The sequence below is a fragment of the Oncorhynchus tshawytscha genome, linkage group LG21 (genome assembly GCF_018296145.1).
Source record: "Oncorhynchus tshawytscha isolate Ot180627B linkage group LG21, Otsh_v2.0, whole genome shotgun sequence".
NCBI classification, from domain to species: domain Eukaryota; kingdom Metazoa; phylum Chordata; class Actinopteri; order Salmoniformes; family Salmonidae; genus Oncorhynchus; species Oncorhynchus tshawytscha.
In genome coordinates, this window is record NC_056449.1 from 7,573,716 (window position 1) to 7,591,203 (window position 17,488).

At 44.1% G+C, this 17,488-nt stretch overlaps 3 protein-coding genes across 7 annotated transcripts in view; all 3 read right to left on the minus strand.

The window, feature by feature from the left end:
- The window catches only part of LOC112220813 (protocadherin alpha-C2-like), a 211,359-nt gene that overhangs the window by 171,322 nt on the left and 22,549 nt on the right, over positions 1-17,488 (minus strand). The window contains exon 1 of one of the 5 annotated variants that reach the window (XM_042302984.1): positions 10,584-13,115. The exons of the other annotated variants lie outside the window; for them this stretch is intronic. Within the exon in view, the coding sequence (XP_042158918.1) occupies positions 10,584-12,947 (2,364 nt within the window). The 5' untranslated portion in view covers positions 12,948-13,115. Of the gene's footprint in view, positions 1-10,583; positions 13,116-17,488 lie in introns of those variants that run through there. 5 annotated transcript variants of the gene reach the window in all.
- On the minus strand, positions 292-3,463 carry LOC112220497 (protocadherin alpha-3-like). Its single transcript, XM_024382362.2, has one exon. The coding sequence runs from the start codon at positions 2,665-2,667 to the stop codon at positions 292-294; it is 2,376 nt and encodes a 791-aa protein (XP_024238130.2). The 5' UTR covers positions 2,668-3,463.
- Positions 13,737-16,232, minus strand: LOC112220498 (protocadherin alpha-4-like). The gene has a single exon (XM_024382363.2). The coding sequence runs from the start codon at positions 16,098-16,100 to the stop codon at positions 13,737-13,739; it is 2,364 nt and encodes a 787-aa protein (XP_024238131.2). The 5' UTR covers positions 16,101-16,232.

Consider the following 17,488-nt stretch of genomic DNA (forward strand, 5'->3'; position numbering starts at 1 on the left):
TAACGGGGTCAGCGTGCTGCTAACAAATTAGTTTCCTCTACCTTTCGACTGCTCATACTGTGCTCGAACCAGTGGTCCTCTTCTTCGCAACCCACGTGACAAATCTTATTAACAACGTTCCAACGGGTTACTGTACCAATTGGATGGCTCTGTAAGGAACATTTCAAGCTAGCTGTGGAGTGAGCTTACGGTACGTGCTTAACTCTGTAACACATACTGTACACTATCAGCACAAGACCACGTGCATTGTCAACACTGGGTAGAGGAGAATTAAGAATGAAATGTTAGTTTTCAACTTCTTACCTCTCCAGAAGCTCTCCTCCTATGTTCAGGTAGTACTAGAGTATTCCCATTGCTGCCCGGGACTATGGTAGAACCTATACTCATTCTGGGTCCAACTAACATGTACCGTTTGTCTCCGGATCTGTACTGGATGCTGTGGCACAGTGTCCCGTCGTTATTCACATCTTGTAAATACTTGGAGGAATAGTCTGTGGGTTTGGAGCACTGCATTACAATCAACACGATGATGCTGATGAGAAAAAGCGTTGAAACTGACCCCAAAGTAATGATCAAATAAAATGTAACGCTGTTCTCCTCCTCGTCTTTTACTGAACTTTTAACATCAGAAGCTGCAAAAGCCTCTTTGGGCTCCACAACGTTGATAATCACAGTAGCTGTTGCTGACAGTGAAACGTTCCCATTGTCTTTTACCAGTATGACCAGTTTATTCACAGCCTCGTCTGTCTCTGTGAATGACCGAAGTGTCCTTATCTGTCCTGTATAGCGATCCAAAGCAAAGAGACTGTGGTCAGTAACTTCCTGCAGTGAAAATAATAACCAGCCGTTATATCCTATATCAGCGTCATAGGCTCTCACTTTAGTCACCAAATGGCCTGCGTTCACATTGCGGGGAATCTCCTCCACACCTTCAGCAGAACCGTTAGCGCTGACTGGATACAAGATCACTGGAGTATTGTCGTTCTGATCCAGAATGAACACATTCACTGTGACGTTGCTGTTTTGTGACGGAGTTCCAGAGTCTGTAGCTACAACTTGGAAATTGAATGTTTTTAAAGTTTCAAAGTCAAAACTTTTTAGCGCCAATATGTTCCCATTTTCCGAATTTATGTTGAGAAAGGACGCCCATTTGTTTTCCTCGCCACCATCTCTCAATATATGATATGAAATAAGTGCGTTTTTATTCATGTCAGGATCTGACGCACTCACGGAAAATACTGAGGCGCCGGGGATGTTATTCTCAGTGACATAGAAAGCATAGGGACTCAGTGAAAACTCTGGACTGTTATCATTCACATCTGATACAACAACGCGGATAGTCTTTATAGATGACAAGGACGGTTCCCCTGCGTCTTTGGCTACTATTGTTAGATCATATTCAGTCTCTTTCTCCCTATCTAGTGGTGACTTGGTGACTACAGCATACATGTTATCTTGTAAAGAGGGAATTAGTTTGAAAGGTACATCTTCAAGTAGCGAGCAAAGAACTTTGCCATTGAGACCAGAGTCCAAATCATTAACACTGATCAGTGCTACAGTAGTTCCGGGTTTTGAATCCTCGGGGATTGCGTTAGAGAAAGATGTCACTTCAATCTCCGGTGCATTGTCATTAACGTCAATTACATTGATAATAATAGTTTTGTCAGTTGTCAAAGGAGCTGTCCCCTTGTCTGATGCCTGAATATCAATCTCAAAGCTGTTATTTTCTTCGAAATTAATAACACCCTTTACAATTATTTCCCCAGTAATGCAGTCTAAATCAAAACGTTTCCGTACTCTACCGCCCACGTCGTTGGCGAAAGAATACATTATTTCGCCATTTGAACCTTCGTCCAAATCAGTCGCGTTCATCTGTATGACTGTTGTGCCTAAAGGGGCATTTTCATTCAGCGTTACAGAGTATACCTCCTTAGTAAAGACAGGGGTGTTATCGTTTACGTCTAATACATCTACAGTTATTCTCATGTCTCCAGATCTAGGAGGTTTACCTCCATCAATAGCCGTGAGCAATAATCTATGGCTCCGTATGGCCTCTCTATCTAACGCCTTCTGTAAAATCAAAGTAGGGGTTTTGCGGTCCTCACCTCGATCTTTAACTTCCAAACGGAAATGATCATTGGGGCTGAGTTTATACAGCTGAATAGAATACATGCCTCCATCTCGATCATGAGCAGCATTAAGCTGAAATCGAGCCCCAGGTATCGCAGATTCTGAAATCTCTAACCGTTTCTCTTTCTCGGGAAAGATGGGAGAATGGTCGTTAACATCTAACACCTCCACAGCAACATAATGGATCTCCAGCGGGTTCTCTAGAACGGTTTTCAGGTTGATTAAACACACGCTGCTCCGTTCGCACACCTCCTCTCTGTCTATTTTTCGGTTCACATACAAGATGCCGTCATTCTGGTTTACCTGGAAAAGGGGATCAGTCGAGCCAGATACGATTCGAAATCCCCTTTCCTTCAATGTGCTTAGCTCTATACCCAAATCCTTAGCTATATTCCCAACGACAGTTCCTTCCTTAAGCTCTTCAGAGATGGAGTATCTTATCTGTGCAGAACCTCCGCTCCAAAAGAGAACCAAAGCAACCATGAACACAACCCATTTCCGTCCCCCCAGCCATGCCCCGCATCCTCTTTGTTCCATGTTTTCAAGATAAATAACAATAATCCACAGCACTTCTACTATTCATTCATGGTGACAGTTGTCTATCCATTACATTCGGATAGGACCAAAGCTCGTTATCAAGAGTGTTTTCAGAATATATCATTGAAATCTTATTCTCCCCACGAAGCTCACGACTGTGTTCATCCAGCGACTGAATAAGATACGAAACCAACAAGGGGGCGGACTCAAAAGTATGTCTACCCGGAGCGTTATTCTAGTTGTGTACTGACACCATGCGATTATATCTCAGAGTGCACTATCGTTCAAGCTTATTCATGGTATATAGTAAAAATACAAATCGCATGAAACCTTACTGAAAAAGTTGTGTGGATTAAGAAAGTCGGAATGCAGAGGTCGACAAACCATGATGCATAGCCTGGGACACCATTTACTGGAGTGTGCAACAAGCGTCCCACCCCGACTGAAGTAAATATTGAGATATATTTATAGAAATGAAGAGCATATCTACTTGACATGCATGTAGGCGTATATGTCATCACTTTTTGGCAGACCTTCACCAGGCACACATCGCGTTGAAATCAACAGCATTTCAGCACTATTGTAGTGGACTATGACCAGTGGTTTGGACCGATTTACAAGTTCTCTCTCTGAAAAATGTAGTTCATTTAATACGATTGTCATAAGGTTCCATGACTTTGTCCACGCAGGGCATCTGAACACACAAAATACATTTTGGATGATTTTCATAACATTTTGGGTGTTTTATTTAACTTTTGTAAACCTGTGGTGTTCCCGGGAAAAAATACATTAGAATGTAATGGGTGAGACTACAATTAGTGTTTAAAATTGAGTTCAGGCACATGCCCATTCATCAGATGGACACACTTCCTCTCCCAGACCCCCACATGCATGTGTGTTTGAGCATGAGCACACACACACACACACACACACACACACACACACACACACACACACACACACACACACACACACACACACACACACACCTCACTCCCCTTCTTGGCTTCCATGGCACCCCCCACGGGAACCTTTCCCCAATAGAATCTTTCCCCCACGGGAACCACACCTGTGGTTGGCATTCTCACAAACAATCGCAACATTGTTTCAATAATATATAGAACTTTTCTCGCAGCTCTGGTATATAAAGCTTTTTTGAGGCCTTGCTCACAATTAATTCTGTGGCAGCACAATGACCAAACGATATACTGTATGTGAGGCTCTTGATCATATCATTGATCATGACACTGGAGGAGAGAGACCTTGACACTGAGGAGGAGAGAGACCTTGTTAAACTTTGACACGAAGTAGTCTGTGATAAATAGTACAATATTTTTCATCTGAGTATTTGTTATAGTCAAAATAATCCATACATTATGCTTTTTTTTTTTCTTCTAAAAAACGAGTTGTATGAGCTCAGGTCAATGAGGCCTACAGGCCATAAATCACAAATAGAAGTTCAAACCTTGTAATGTTCACAAGAACTTAAATTGATAAAAAGATCTAACACAACATTAGGTGATAATATATGTATTATGGATTTATAATCAGCTATAATGGGGCGGTCATTTTGGACTGGGAACACAGAATGAATTAACATGAAACGAACACAACAGGATGGTTAAGCTGTGGCTGCAAATGAGCCGGCTAGCAACTTTCATGAGTGATGGTGTGAAATCATGTTTCATCTAATATGCTAACCCACAACCATAAACACTACTGGTCAAAACACCTACTCATTCAAGGGTTTGTATTTATTTAGACTATTTTCTACATTGTAGAACAATAGTGAAGACATCAAAACTATTAAATAACATAAATGGAATCATGTAGTAACCAAAAAAGTGTTAAACAAATCAAAATATATTTAACATTTTAGATTCTTCAAAGTAGCCACCCTCTGCCTTGATGACAGCTTTGCACACTCTTGGCATTCTCTCAACCAGCTTCACCTGGAATGCTTTTACAACAGTCTTGAAGGAGTTCCCACATATGCTAGAACGGCCTCCATATTAGCGCCCATACAGAACTTTATTCTTAAAATGTTGGTGATGTAACAATGGCCCGCTGTAAACATGCAAAACAATGCAGCGAATTTAACAGATGTTTTTTTTTTAAATTAGCATTTGGGATAATGTGTATCCAAGTTTTCACTGTGTTGTAGTGTCAACAAATTGCATATCTGCTTTCAGTGGACATCTCCATAGGTTTTGAAAACTATCCGAAATAAACAGCACAGCGCGGAAGTGTCAATTATCACTTAGCAACGTTAATCGATGTTGTAAAGTGGTCAATCGAACTCGACCAAAACAATGGAATTGCCACGGATTTCACACCCTGATCTGTTTCACCTGTCTTGTGCTTGTCTCCACCCCCCACCAGGTGTCTCCCATTTGTTCCCATTATCCCCTGTCTTTTTATACCAGTGGTTTCTGTTTGTCTGGTGCCAGTTGGTCTTGCCTCGTCAAGCCTACCTGCGTGTTTTTCCGTACTCCTGTTTTTCTAGTCCCTGTTTTCTTGTCCTCCCGGTTCCGACCTTTTCTGCCTGCCCTGACCCTGAGCCCACCTGCCATACCATTCTGCCTGCCCTGCCCTTGAGCCTGCCTGCCGTCCTGTACCCATCTGACTCTGACCTAGTTTACAAACTTCTGCCTGTCCTCGACCTGCCTCTTGCCGGCCCCTTGTCTATTATTAAATAGAGACTCTAACCATCTTTCTCCTGCGTCTGCATTTGCGTCTCGTCCTGTGTCGTTATAATGGAAACGTTTGGGGAATTGCCATGCTCACCAACTTATACAAACAGTAGTTAACATTTAGCAGTCACTTCTTTTAAACCTGAAAAGGGACAACTTATAAATGTTGTGCAGTGAAAACAGCCAAATATATCCATATCAGACTTATGTAACCACATTGTGGGCCTGTTACAACACATCAATCATGATGGATTTGAGGAATATCTACTTTGTTAGATCAGATTTGTTGAATGTGTGCCAATCTCCTTTATGTTTTTCTCAGTACACTGCAGTCAATGGGAAAATATGAGTGTCAAAGGGTTGATTTTTTTCTCAATATATTGCATTCAGTGGGAAAAGATGTGTCACAAGGTTGACATTTTTCTGAGTACATTTCCGTCAATTGGAAAAGATGAGTGTCCCAGGTTGGATGTTTTTCTCTGTATATTGCCGTCAATTGGAAAAGATGAGTGTCCAGGGTTTATGTGTTTCTCAATTCAAAGCAGTCAATGGGAAAAGATGAGTCTCACAGGGTTGACATTCAATAGAAAAAGATGCCACAGTTGACATTTATGCTAATATATTGCAGTCAATGGGAAAAGATGAGTGTCACAGGCTTGACGTTTATGTCAACACATAGCAGTCAATGGGAAAAGATAAGCCTCAACCAATTTAATCGTATGTGTAACGACTTCCGCCGAGGTCGGTCCCTCTACTTGTTCGGGCGGTGTTCGGCGGTCGACGTCACCGGTCTTCTAGCCATCGTTGATCCATCTTTCATTTTCCATTGGTTTTGTCTTCATTTTCTACACACATGGTTTTCATTATCCAATTACATGTTCATGTATTTAACCCTCTGTTTCCCCAATGTTTGTTGAGCGTGATTATTTCTATGTTAAGTTCGGTTCATGATGGCTGTTTTTTAGACGGGTGCTGTGTTCACCCGTGCGTAATATTTACCGTTGGTTATTGGTCAAGTGTATTTGTTTACCTTGTGCCTTTGATTTATTGAGTAAAGTACGTTGCTCACTCATTTTGCTCTCCTGCGCCTGACTTCATGCACCAGCTACACTCACCTTCTGACAGAATCACGCACCCAACCATATGGATTCAGCAGGAGCAGACAACCCCAGATTAGCGGTCGAGGAACCCGTCCAGCAGCATGCGGCCATGTTACAACATCTCGGCATTGCCATGGATCGCGTCCTGCAGAATCTGGACCGCTGGGAGAGAAGAGGAGTTCCTCCAGTGCTTCCACTATCCCCACCAAGGACACCACTACTCACCCCTCCTTCACCCGAGATTCAGCTCGATCTTCCGAAGGAGCATGATGGGACGGCTGCGGGATGTAATGGGTTCCTACTCCAGCTGGAGCTCTACCTAGCAACCGTCCACCCGGCTCCTTCGGGCCGTGAGAGCGTGTCCGCCCTCGTCTCCTGTCTCTCAGGGAAAGCCCTGGAGTGGGCCAACGCCGTATGGGAGGAAGGAGAAGCGGTATTGGACCAATTCGAAGATTTCACCCGCCGCTTCCGGGCAGTTTTCGACCACCCGCCAGAGGGTAGAGTGGTGGGTGAACGGCTCGTCCAACTTCGGCAGGGGATGAGGAGCGCACAGGAGTACTCTCTTGACTTTCGGCACCTGGCCGCCAGCGCGGGATGGAACGACAGGGCACTGATCGATCACTACCGTTGTAGTTTGAGCGAGGACGTCCGTTGGGAGTTGGCCTGCAGGGACACCACTCTCACCTTTGACCAGCTGGTGGACCTATCCATCCGGTTGGATAACCTGCTGGCTACCCGCGGACGTCCAGATCGGGGTCTGTCGATTCCATCCCCCAGCACCACAGCTCCTACCCCCATGGAGCTGGGAGGTGATTCACGTAGGGTGACCGGAGGAGGGGCCGGTTCATGCACCATCTGTGGCTGCAGAGGGCACACTGCCGGTCGGTGCTGGAGAGTTTCCTCTGGGAGTCGAGGCAGCAGGCAGGGCACTCTTGTGTCACCCCAGGTGAGTCGGCACCAGGCTCACCCAGAGCCCTCTGTTGCACACATGTTTGTGTTTTCCCCGCATTCCCAGAATAAGGCGCTCGTAGATTCAGGCGCAGCTGGGAACTTTATTGACAGATCATTTGCCCATAGTTTAGGGATCCCTATTGTTTCAGTGGATATGCCCTTCCCAGTTCACGACCATTGGGGTTAGGGCTAATTAGGGAGGCCACCGCTCCACTGGGCATGGTGATGCGGGAGGATCGCAACGAGAAAATCATTTTTTCCTTATTGATTCTCCTGCGCTTCCCGTGGTGCTGGGTATACCCTGGTTGGCCTGTCATGACCCCACTATTTCGTGGCAACAGAGGGCTCTCACGGGGTGGTCACGAGAGTGCTCGGGAGGTGTTTAGGGGTTTCCGTCTGTGCGACTTTGGTGGAGAGTCCAGACCAGGTCTCCACCATGCGCATCCCCTCTGAATATGCCGATGTGGCTCTCGCCTTCTGTAAGAAGAAGGCGACTCAATTACCACCCCATCGACCACCCCATCAACCGGAGTCACAAGAGGAGATGGCGGCTATGGAAACATATGTCTCCGAATCCGTGGAGCAGGGGTACATTCGGCCCTCCACTTCACCTGCCTCCTCAAGTTTATTTTTTGTGAAGAAGAAGAATGGAGGTCTGCGCCCATATGACGTGGGGGACCGGGAGTTGTTGACGGGGCTTTTGGTCAGCTGAGGGCTCTGTTTACCTCGGCTCCCGTGCTGGCTCATCCGGATCCCTCTTTGACGTTCATAGTGGAGGTGGAAGCGTCCAAGGCTGGGATAGGCGCTGTGCTCTCTCAGCGCTCGGGTACGCCACAAAAGCTCCGCCCCCTGTGCCTTCTTTTCGAAGAAGCTCAGCCCGGCGGAGCGAAAATATGACGTTGGGGACCGGGAGTTGTTGGCTGTCATCAAGGCTTTGAAGGCGTGGAGACATTGGCTTGAGGGGGCTAAACACCCTTTTCTCATCTGGACTGACCACCGCAATCTGGAGCAATCGGGTGGCGAGGAGACTGAATCCTCGCCAGGCAAAGGTGGGCCATGTTTTTTTACCCGTTTTGTTTTCACCCTATCCTACAGACCAGGTTCCCAGAACGCGAAGGCAGATGCACTGTCTCGGATGTATGACACAGAGGAGCGGCCCATGGATCCCACTCCCATACTTCCGGCCTCTTGCCAGGTGGCACCGGTAGTGTGGGAGCTGGACGCGAACATCGAGCGGCCGTTACGTACAGAGCCCACTCCCCTCCAATGTCCTGCTCGTCGTCTGTTCATTCCGTCTGCTGTTAGCGACACTTTGATCTATTGGGCCCATACATCACCCTCCTCTGGTCATCCGGGCATCGGTCGGACAGTGCGCTGTCTTAGTGGGAAGTACTGGTGGTCCACTTTAGCTAAGGACGTGAGGGTTTATGTCTGCTCCTGCTCAGTGTTCGCCCAGTGCAAGGCCCCTAGGCACCTGCCCAGAGGGAAGTTACAACCCCTTCCCGTTCCACAACGGCCGGGGTCGCACCTGTCGGTGGATTTCCAAACGGATCTTCCTCTATCACAGGGCAACACCACGATACTGGTCATTGTGGATCGGTTCTCTAAGTCCTGTCATCTTGCCCGTTCTCCCTACAGACTGCAGAGGCCCTGTTTACACATGTCTTCCAGCACTACGGGGTGCCTGAGGACATAGTATCTGATCGAGGTCTCCAGTTCACGTCAAGGGTCTGGAGGGCGTTCATGGAACGTCTGGGGGTCTCGGTCAGCCTTACCTCGGGTTTTCACCCCGAGAGTAACGGGCAGGTGGAGAGAGGGAACCAGGATGTGGGTAGGTTTCTGCGGTCCGATTGCCAGGACCGGCCGGGGGAGTGGGTGTTCGTTCATGCCCTGGGCAGAGATGGCCCAGAACTCTCTCCGCCACTCCTCCACTAACCTCCCCCCCTTCCAGTGTGTACTGGGGTACCAGCCGGTTCTGGAGCCTTGGCATCAGAGCCAGATCGGGGCTTCTGCGGTGGATGACTGGTTTAGGCGCGCTGAAGAGACATGGGATGCCGCTCATGTGCACCTTCAGCATGCCGTGAGGCGCCAGAAAAGCTGCGCAGATCGCCACAGCAGTGAGGCCCCGTGACTTCCGCCGAGGTCGGTCCCTCTCCTTGATCGGACGGCCTTCGGCGGTCGACGTCACCGGTCTTCTAGCCATCGCTGATCCATCTTTCATTTTCCATTGGTTTTGTCTTTATTTTATACACACCTGGTTTTCATTATCCAATTACATGTTCATGTTTCCTCCATATTTGTTGTGCGTGATTACTTCTATGTTCAGTTCAGTTAATGATGGCTGTTTTTTCGATGGGTGCTGTGTTCACCTGTGAGTAATGTTTACCGTTGGTTATTGGTCAAGTGTATTTGTTTACCTTGTGCCTTTGTTTTTTTGAGTAAAGTACTTTGCTCACTCATTTTGCTCTCCTGCGCCTGACTTCATGCACCAGCTACACTCACCTTCTGACAGTATGTCAATAAGCCATAAGAAAGTGACTTAATTCAGCGTGAAGGTTATGAAGGGTTAAAAAGGTTTAATCTTCCCAAATTGTACATATTTGTGACCGGGGGACTGTCATGACCCAGCATTTGAAATTTCAAGTCAATCGATCCCAATTTTTTTTTTACCTCAATTGTAAACAATGATCTTGCAGTTGAGATGAAATGAGATTAACATCAATCCTGTGAACCTCATATTTTACATTGACTGCAATGTATTGAGAAAAACATTTACCTTTTTATTAAAAAACGTTCCAGGATGACGTGTTCCTGTGATATCATGTTGCCATAAAAAAAAATATATGTTTATTTTACCAGGTAAGTTGACTGAGAACACATTCTCATTGGCAGCAACGGCCTGGGGAATAGTTACAGGGGAGAGGAGGGGGGATGAATAAGCCAATTGGAAGCTGGGGATGATTAGGTGACCATTATGGTATAAGGGCCATATTGGAAGTTTAGCCGCCACACCGGGGTTAGTACTCTTACGATAAGAGCCATGGGCTCTTTAGTGACCACAATGAGTCATTTGACACATATATACACTATGAAATAATAACATATACAATTTCCAAGCTCAGGGAGAGCACCAGCAAACGGTTAATATTTAGAATCGGATTTAACTTCTTACCTCTCCAGAAGCTCCCCCCCTGGGTTCAGGTAGAACTAGAGTATTCCCATTGCTGCCCGGGACAATTGTAGAACCTATACTCATTCTGGGTCCAACTAACATGTACCGTTTGTCTCCGGATCTGTACTGAATGCTGTGGCACAGTGTCCCGTCGTTATTCACATCTTGTAAATACTTGGAGGAATAGTCTGTGGGTTTGGAGCACTGCATTACAATCAACACGATGATACTGATGAGAAAAAGCGTTGAAACTGACCCCAAAGTAATGATCAAATAAAATGTAACGCTGTTCTCCTCTTCGTCTTTTACTGAACTTTTAACATCAGAAGCTGCAAAAGCCTCTTTGGGCTCCACAACGTTGATAATCACAGTAGCTGTTGCCGAAAGTGAAATGTTTCCATTGTCTTTTACAAGAATGACCAGTTTATGCTCAGCCTCGTCTGTCTCTGTGAATGACCGAAGTGTCCGTATCTGTCCTGTATAGCGGTCCAAAGCAAAGAGACTGTGGTCAGTAACTTCCTGCAGTGAAAATAATAACCAGCCGTTATATCCTATATCAGCGTCATAGGCTCTCACTTTAGTCACCAAATGGCCTGCGTTCACATTGCGGGGAATCTCCTCCACACCTTCAGCAGAACCGTTAGGGCTGGCTGGATACAAGATCACTGGAGCGTTGTCGTTCTGATCCAGAATGAACACGTTTATTGTGACGTTGCTGTTTTGTGACGGAGTTCCAGAGTCTGTAGCTACAACTTGGAATTGGAATGTTTTTAAAGTTTCAAAGTCAAAGCTTTTTAGCGCCAATATGTTCCCATTTTCAGGATTTATGTTTAGAAAAGATACCAATTTGTTCATTTCGCCACCGTCTCTGATAATATGATATGAAATAAGAGCGTTTTCATTTATGTCACGATCTGAGGCAGTCACTGAAAATACTGAGCCTCCTGGGTCGTTATTCTCCGTGACATAGAAAGTATAGGGGCTCAGTGAAAACTCTGGACTGTTATCATTCACATCTGATACAACAACGCGGATAGTCTTTATAGATGACAAGGACGGTTCCCCTGCGTCTTTGGCTACTATTGTTAGATCATATTCAGACTGTTTCTCCCTATCTAGTGGTGACTTGGTGACTACAGAGTACATGTTATCTTGTAATGACGGCGTTAGAGTGAACGGGACGCCCTCACTTATAGAAGACAGAACTTTGCCATTGAGACCAGAGTCCAAGTCATTAACATTGATTAGTGCTACAGTAGTTCCGGGTCTAGAATTCTCGGGGATTGCGTTAGCAAATGATGTCACCTCTATCACAGGTGCGTTGTCATTAACGTCAACTATTTTGATTATAACACTTTTTTCAGTTGTCAATGCAGCTGTCCCCTTGTCTGATGCCTGAATATCAATTTCATATATTTTATTTTCTTCATAATCTATAACTCCTGTTACAATTATTTCACCAGTTTTCGGGTCTAAATCGAAACGTTTCCGCACCTTCCCTTGCACGTCATTGGCAAAATAATAGGTCACTTCACCATTAGAACCCTCGTCCAAATCAGTGGCATTAACCTGTATCACGGTGGTGCCTAAAGGAGCGTTTTCATTCAGCAATACTGAGTATACCTCCTTTGTAAAGACTGGGGCGTTATCGTTAACATCTGATACGTCTACAGTTATTCTAATTTCTCCAGACCTAGGAGGTTTCCCACCGTCAAGGGCTGTGAGAATTAGCTTATGGCTTTTTAAAGCCTCCCTATCCAGTGTTTTTTGTAAAACCAAAATAGGTGTTTTGCGGTCATCACCTCTGTCTTTAACTTCCAAACGGAAATGATCATTCTGACTGAGTTTATATTGTTGAACTGAATATTGGCCACTGTCTGGGTCGTCTGCAGCGTGCAGCTGAAATCGCGTCCCCTGCAACGCAGATTCTGACATCTCTAACCGTTTCTCTTTTTCTGGAAAGCTGGGAGAATGGTCGTTAACGTCTAACACCTCCACCGCGACATAATGAATCTCCAGTGGGTTCTCTAGAACGGTTTTCAGATTGATTAAACACACATTGCTGCGTTCGCACACCTCCTCTCTGTCTATTTTTCGGTTCACATACAATATGCCGTCATTCTGGTTTACCTGGAAAAGGGACTCGGTCGAGCCAGACACGATTCGAAATCCCCTTTCTTTCAAGGCGCTCAGATCAATTCCCAAATCCTTAACTATATCCCCCACGACAGTTCCTTCCTTAAGCTCTTCAGAGATGGAGTATCTTATCTGAGCTGAAGTCCCGCTCCAAAAGAGAACCAAAGCAATCATGAACACAACCCATTTCCGTCCCCCCAGCCATGCCCCGCATCCTCTTTGTTCCATGTTTTCAAGATAAATAACAATAATCCACAGCACTTCCACTATTCCTTCATGGTGACAGTTGGATATTCATTATATAAACAAACATGACAAAAGCTCATTATCCAATAGTGTTTTCAGAATATATCATTGAAATCTTATTCTCCCCGCGAAGCTCATGACTGTGTTCATCCAGCGACTGAATAAGATACGAAACCAACAAGGGGGCGGACTCAAAAGTATGACGAGAGGATGTCTACCCGGAGCGTTATTCTAGTTGTGTACTGACACCATGTGATTATACCTCACATTACACCATAGTTTAAATTTATTAATAGTATTTTGTCACAGTAAATATCGAACAGAAAACCTTACTCAAGAAGTTGTGTGGATTAAGTTCTACATACCATGATGCATAGCCAGGGACACCCTTTACTGACGTATTCAACAAGTGTCCCATCCCGACAGGAATAAAGATTGAGCAATATTTGTATAAATAAAGAGGATAGCTACTTGACGTGCATGTACACCACCATCACATGTTGGCAAGCATTCACCAGACAAACAGCGCATTGTAATAAATAGCCTTTCAGCACCACAGCCGCGGACAGCGACAAGTACTGCAAGCGTGTGGCTGAGAATGAGCTGGAAAGCTACTTCGATTAGCAATTTTATGAGATCATGTTTCATCCAATAGGCTAACCCTTTTACTAGACAACATTTTTGACACATGTATACACTATAAAATAATTATATAGGCAATTTCCAAGCTCAAGCAAAATGTATGCAAACGGTTAGTATTTAGAAAAAGATTTAACTTCTTACCTCTCCAGAAGCTCTCCTCCTATGTTCGGGTAACACAAGAGTATTTCCATTGCTGCCCGGGACTATAGTAGAACCTATACTCATTCTGGGTCCAACTAACATGTACCGATTGTCTCCGGATCTGTACTGGATGCTGTGGCACAGTGTCCCGTCGTTATTCACATCTTGTAAATAGTTGGAGGAATAGTCTGTGGGTTTGGAGCACTGCATTACAATCAACACGATGATACTGATGAGAAAAAGCGTTGAAACTGACCCCAAAGTAATGATCAAATAAAATGTAACGCTGTTCTCCTCCTCGTCTTTTACTGAACTCTTAACATCAGAAGCAGAAAACGCCTCTTTGGGCTCCACAACCTTGATAATAACAGTTGCTGTTGCTGACAGTGAAATGTTCCCATTGTCTTTTACAAGAATTACCAGTTTATGCTCAGCCTCGTCTGTCTCTGTGAATGACCGAAGTGTCCTTATCTGTCCTGTATAGCGGTCCAAAGCAAAGAGACTGTGGTCAGTAACTTCCTGCAATGAAAATAATAACCATCCGTTATATCCTATATCAGCGTCAAAGGCTCTCACTTTAGTCACCAAATGGCCTGCGTTCACATTGCGGGGAATCTCCTCCACACCTTCAGCGGAACCGTTAGTGCTGACTGGATACAAGATCACTGGAGCGTTGTCGTTCTGATCCAGAATGAACACGTTCACTGTGACGTTACTGCTTAGTGACGGAGTTCCAGAGTCTGTAGCTAAAACTTGGAAATGGAATGTTTTGGTAGCTTCAAAGTCAAAGCTTTTTAGCGCGTAAATGTTACCATCAGAATTAAAATGTAGGTAGGATACAATAGGAGTGTCACCATCGCCTTTCCAAATGTGACAAGACACACGAGCGTTGTCATCCTGATCTCTATCTGATGTACTCAATGAAAACAACGACTCGCCTGGAGCATTGTTTTCTGGTACATAGAAGGTATATGGACTCTGGGAAAAGACCGGACTGTTGTCGTTGACGTCTGAGATCTGGACCGTGATAGTTTTGTGGGAAGACAATGATGGGTCTCCTTTATCCGTAGCAGTTATAGTCACTGTGTACATATGCTCCGACTCTCTGTCCAATCCACTTTTAGTAATCAAAGAATACATATTTTTCTGAAAAGACGGTTTTAATTCGAAAGGGATGTTGTCCGAGAGTGTACATATAACCAAGCCGTTTTCACCAGAGTCCATGTCAGACACACTGATTAGAGCTACAGCTGTACCGGGTCGTGCGTCCTCTGGGACTTGACCTGACAGAGACGTAACGTCCATCTCAGGTGCGTTGTCATTTATATCTTTCACGTTGATAACGACACTGCAGTGACCTGTCAATGTGACTTGGCCCTTGTCAGATGCCTGCACGTCAATTTCGTAAACACTCTGCTCTTCAAAGTCTACTAACCCCTTGATTGTAATTTCCCCTGTAACCGCATCTATCTCGAATAAATCGAACGCTGTGTTTTTAAGACTGTTATCAAATGTGTATATAACCTGTCCGTTTGCGCCATCATCTAGATCCGTGGCGTGCAGTCTCAAAACAGAGGTACCTAAGGGAGCATTTTCATCTAAAGTTACCGTATACACATGTCGTTCAAAGACTGGTGCATTGTCATTAACGTCAATAACAGTTATTGTAATATTAACTGTGCCAGATCTCACTGGCTTACCCCCATCAAACGCAGTCAAAACTAACTTCATTTCAAGCTTCTGCTCTCGGTCTAGCGGCTTTTTCAAAATCAAGAAAGGGATTTTATCCTCTCCACGAGTTTTAACATCTAAGTCGAAGTGATCGTTAGGACTGAGAGTGTACTTACGGAGACTATTCACTCCAACATCAGGGTCACGCGCAGCGTCCAGAGGAAAGCGCGTTCCCTGCGATACAAGATTCTCTGCTATTTCCAAGAGCTTTACCTTTTCTGGGAAATTAGGAGAATGATCATTTATGTCTCTAATTTCTACCTCAACATAATGTATTTCCATTGGATTTTCTGCTATGGTTTTTAGATTGAGTAAACACACACTGTTTTTCTCACACAGCTCCTCCCTGTCAATGTTTCTGTCCACATACAACACTCCATTGTCTTGGTTTATCTGCAAAAAACCTTCCTTTGATCCCGATACAATCCGAAACCTTCGTTCTGTCAGTTTATCCACACTGAATCCCAAATCCTTTGCTACGTCTCCCACATAAGTACCTTCTTTCGACTCCTCCGCGATAGAATAGCGTATTTGACAATAAGCTCCACGGCAAAAGCACAACGAAAATACAAACAGCAGCATCGCCCGGAGAGGCGCCGCTCTTCTCTGTCCGTCTACCATTTTGACAAGTCCTGCTATTCTGGAACCATTATAGTCCGCTTTATCCAGAAAAAAATCAAGATGACAAGGTTATCCACAAAACATATCCAAGCAACCTTTCATGTGGCGGGTATTCTCCCTTCCAGAAAGCCAGTTCCCGTTTCACTAGACTCATGTGATTTTCAATGTGCCAACACGACAAAGAGAGGGAGGGATTTGAACGAAGTACGTGTTTCTAACACTGAAGAGCAGCGACACCATGCGCGCAACATCACCACGCGCAAGTACTCAAACTAAAACATAAACATGTGACATGTCAAACAGCACTTTGAGCTGTATGGTGTTTCAGCACCACTGTTATGGACAGCGATCACTTACAAAATCAGTGATGAGCCGCTGATTTCAATGAGATACCCTATGAGAGGAGTAGGGTTGTTAATGCACTAAGGTAAAGTTGGTTTAATATTCACACATTCGGACGTTCAACAGACATTCAACAGACATTCATCAGACATTCGTGAAAAGCCATTTAAAAATGTAAAATCAATAACTAATTCACTGTTTGACACAGAAACATCAAACCAGATATGATTTATTCTATAAATGTCTAGCATACTTTTACAATCGTTTTTTTAGGAAAAATTCCAGTTTTGATTTTATATAAATAAATAACATCTATAAGATGCCGCTGTATAAATCAAAACGGTTTCGCTGACTATGACAGAAACATCAAACTATGTATGATTTATTCTATAAATGTCTAGAAGACTTGTGCAACCTTTGTACTGAGCAGAAATCCCAGTTTTGACTTGATAGAAACGCATAAAATCTCAAATATTGCATTTAAAGATGAAGAAATCAATAACTAATTCAGTGATTGTCACAGAAAAAAGTAAAAATATGCATTTATTTGCAATAACTTCAAAAGAAATGTTCATTTGAAGTGCAATTTGTTCTATGAAGTTAGACCATGTTTATAATCTTAAAGTGTATGCCAAATCAATGTTTGCATTTTTAGTGCAACAGTTCCACATTTTAAAGTAGTTACAAGGCACAACAGTCATTTATTTATACCTCTCTTATTTAACAGCAAAGAGGCCCCTTCCAATCATTTTCCATTTTGGCTTTGTTCAAGTCCTTCTTTGTCATCCCCAGACAAGCTGATTGGTACCATCTCTGGCCCACAGAGCATTCTATCTGCAGTATTAAAAATATAAAACAGCGTTATGTTTATTTACATGTAAATTACAGTTCTGGAATACCCAAATTCTGTTACATGCTTTTGCAATTAGAAACATTATCAAATTGAATTGGATTTTTGTTCAATTGCTAAATTGACTTTAAATTATATGCATTTGACCACAACCCTGATAGAAGCACACATAACTGCTGATAATCATCCGAATTCT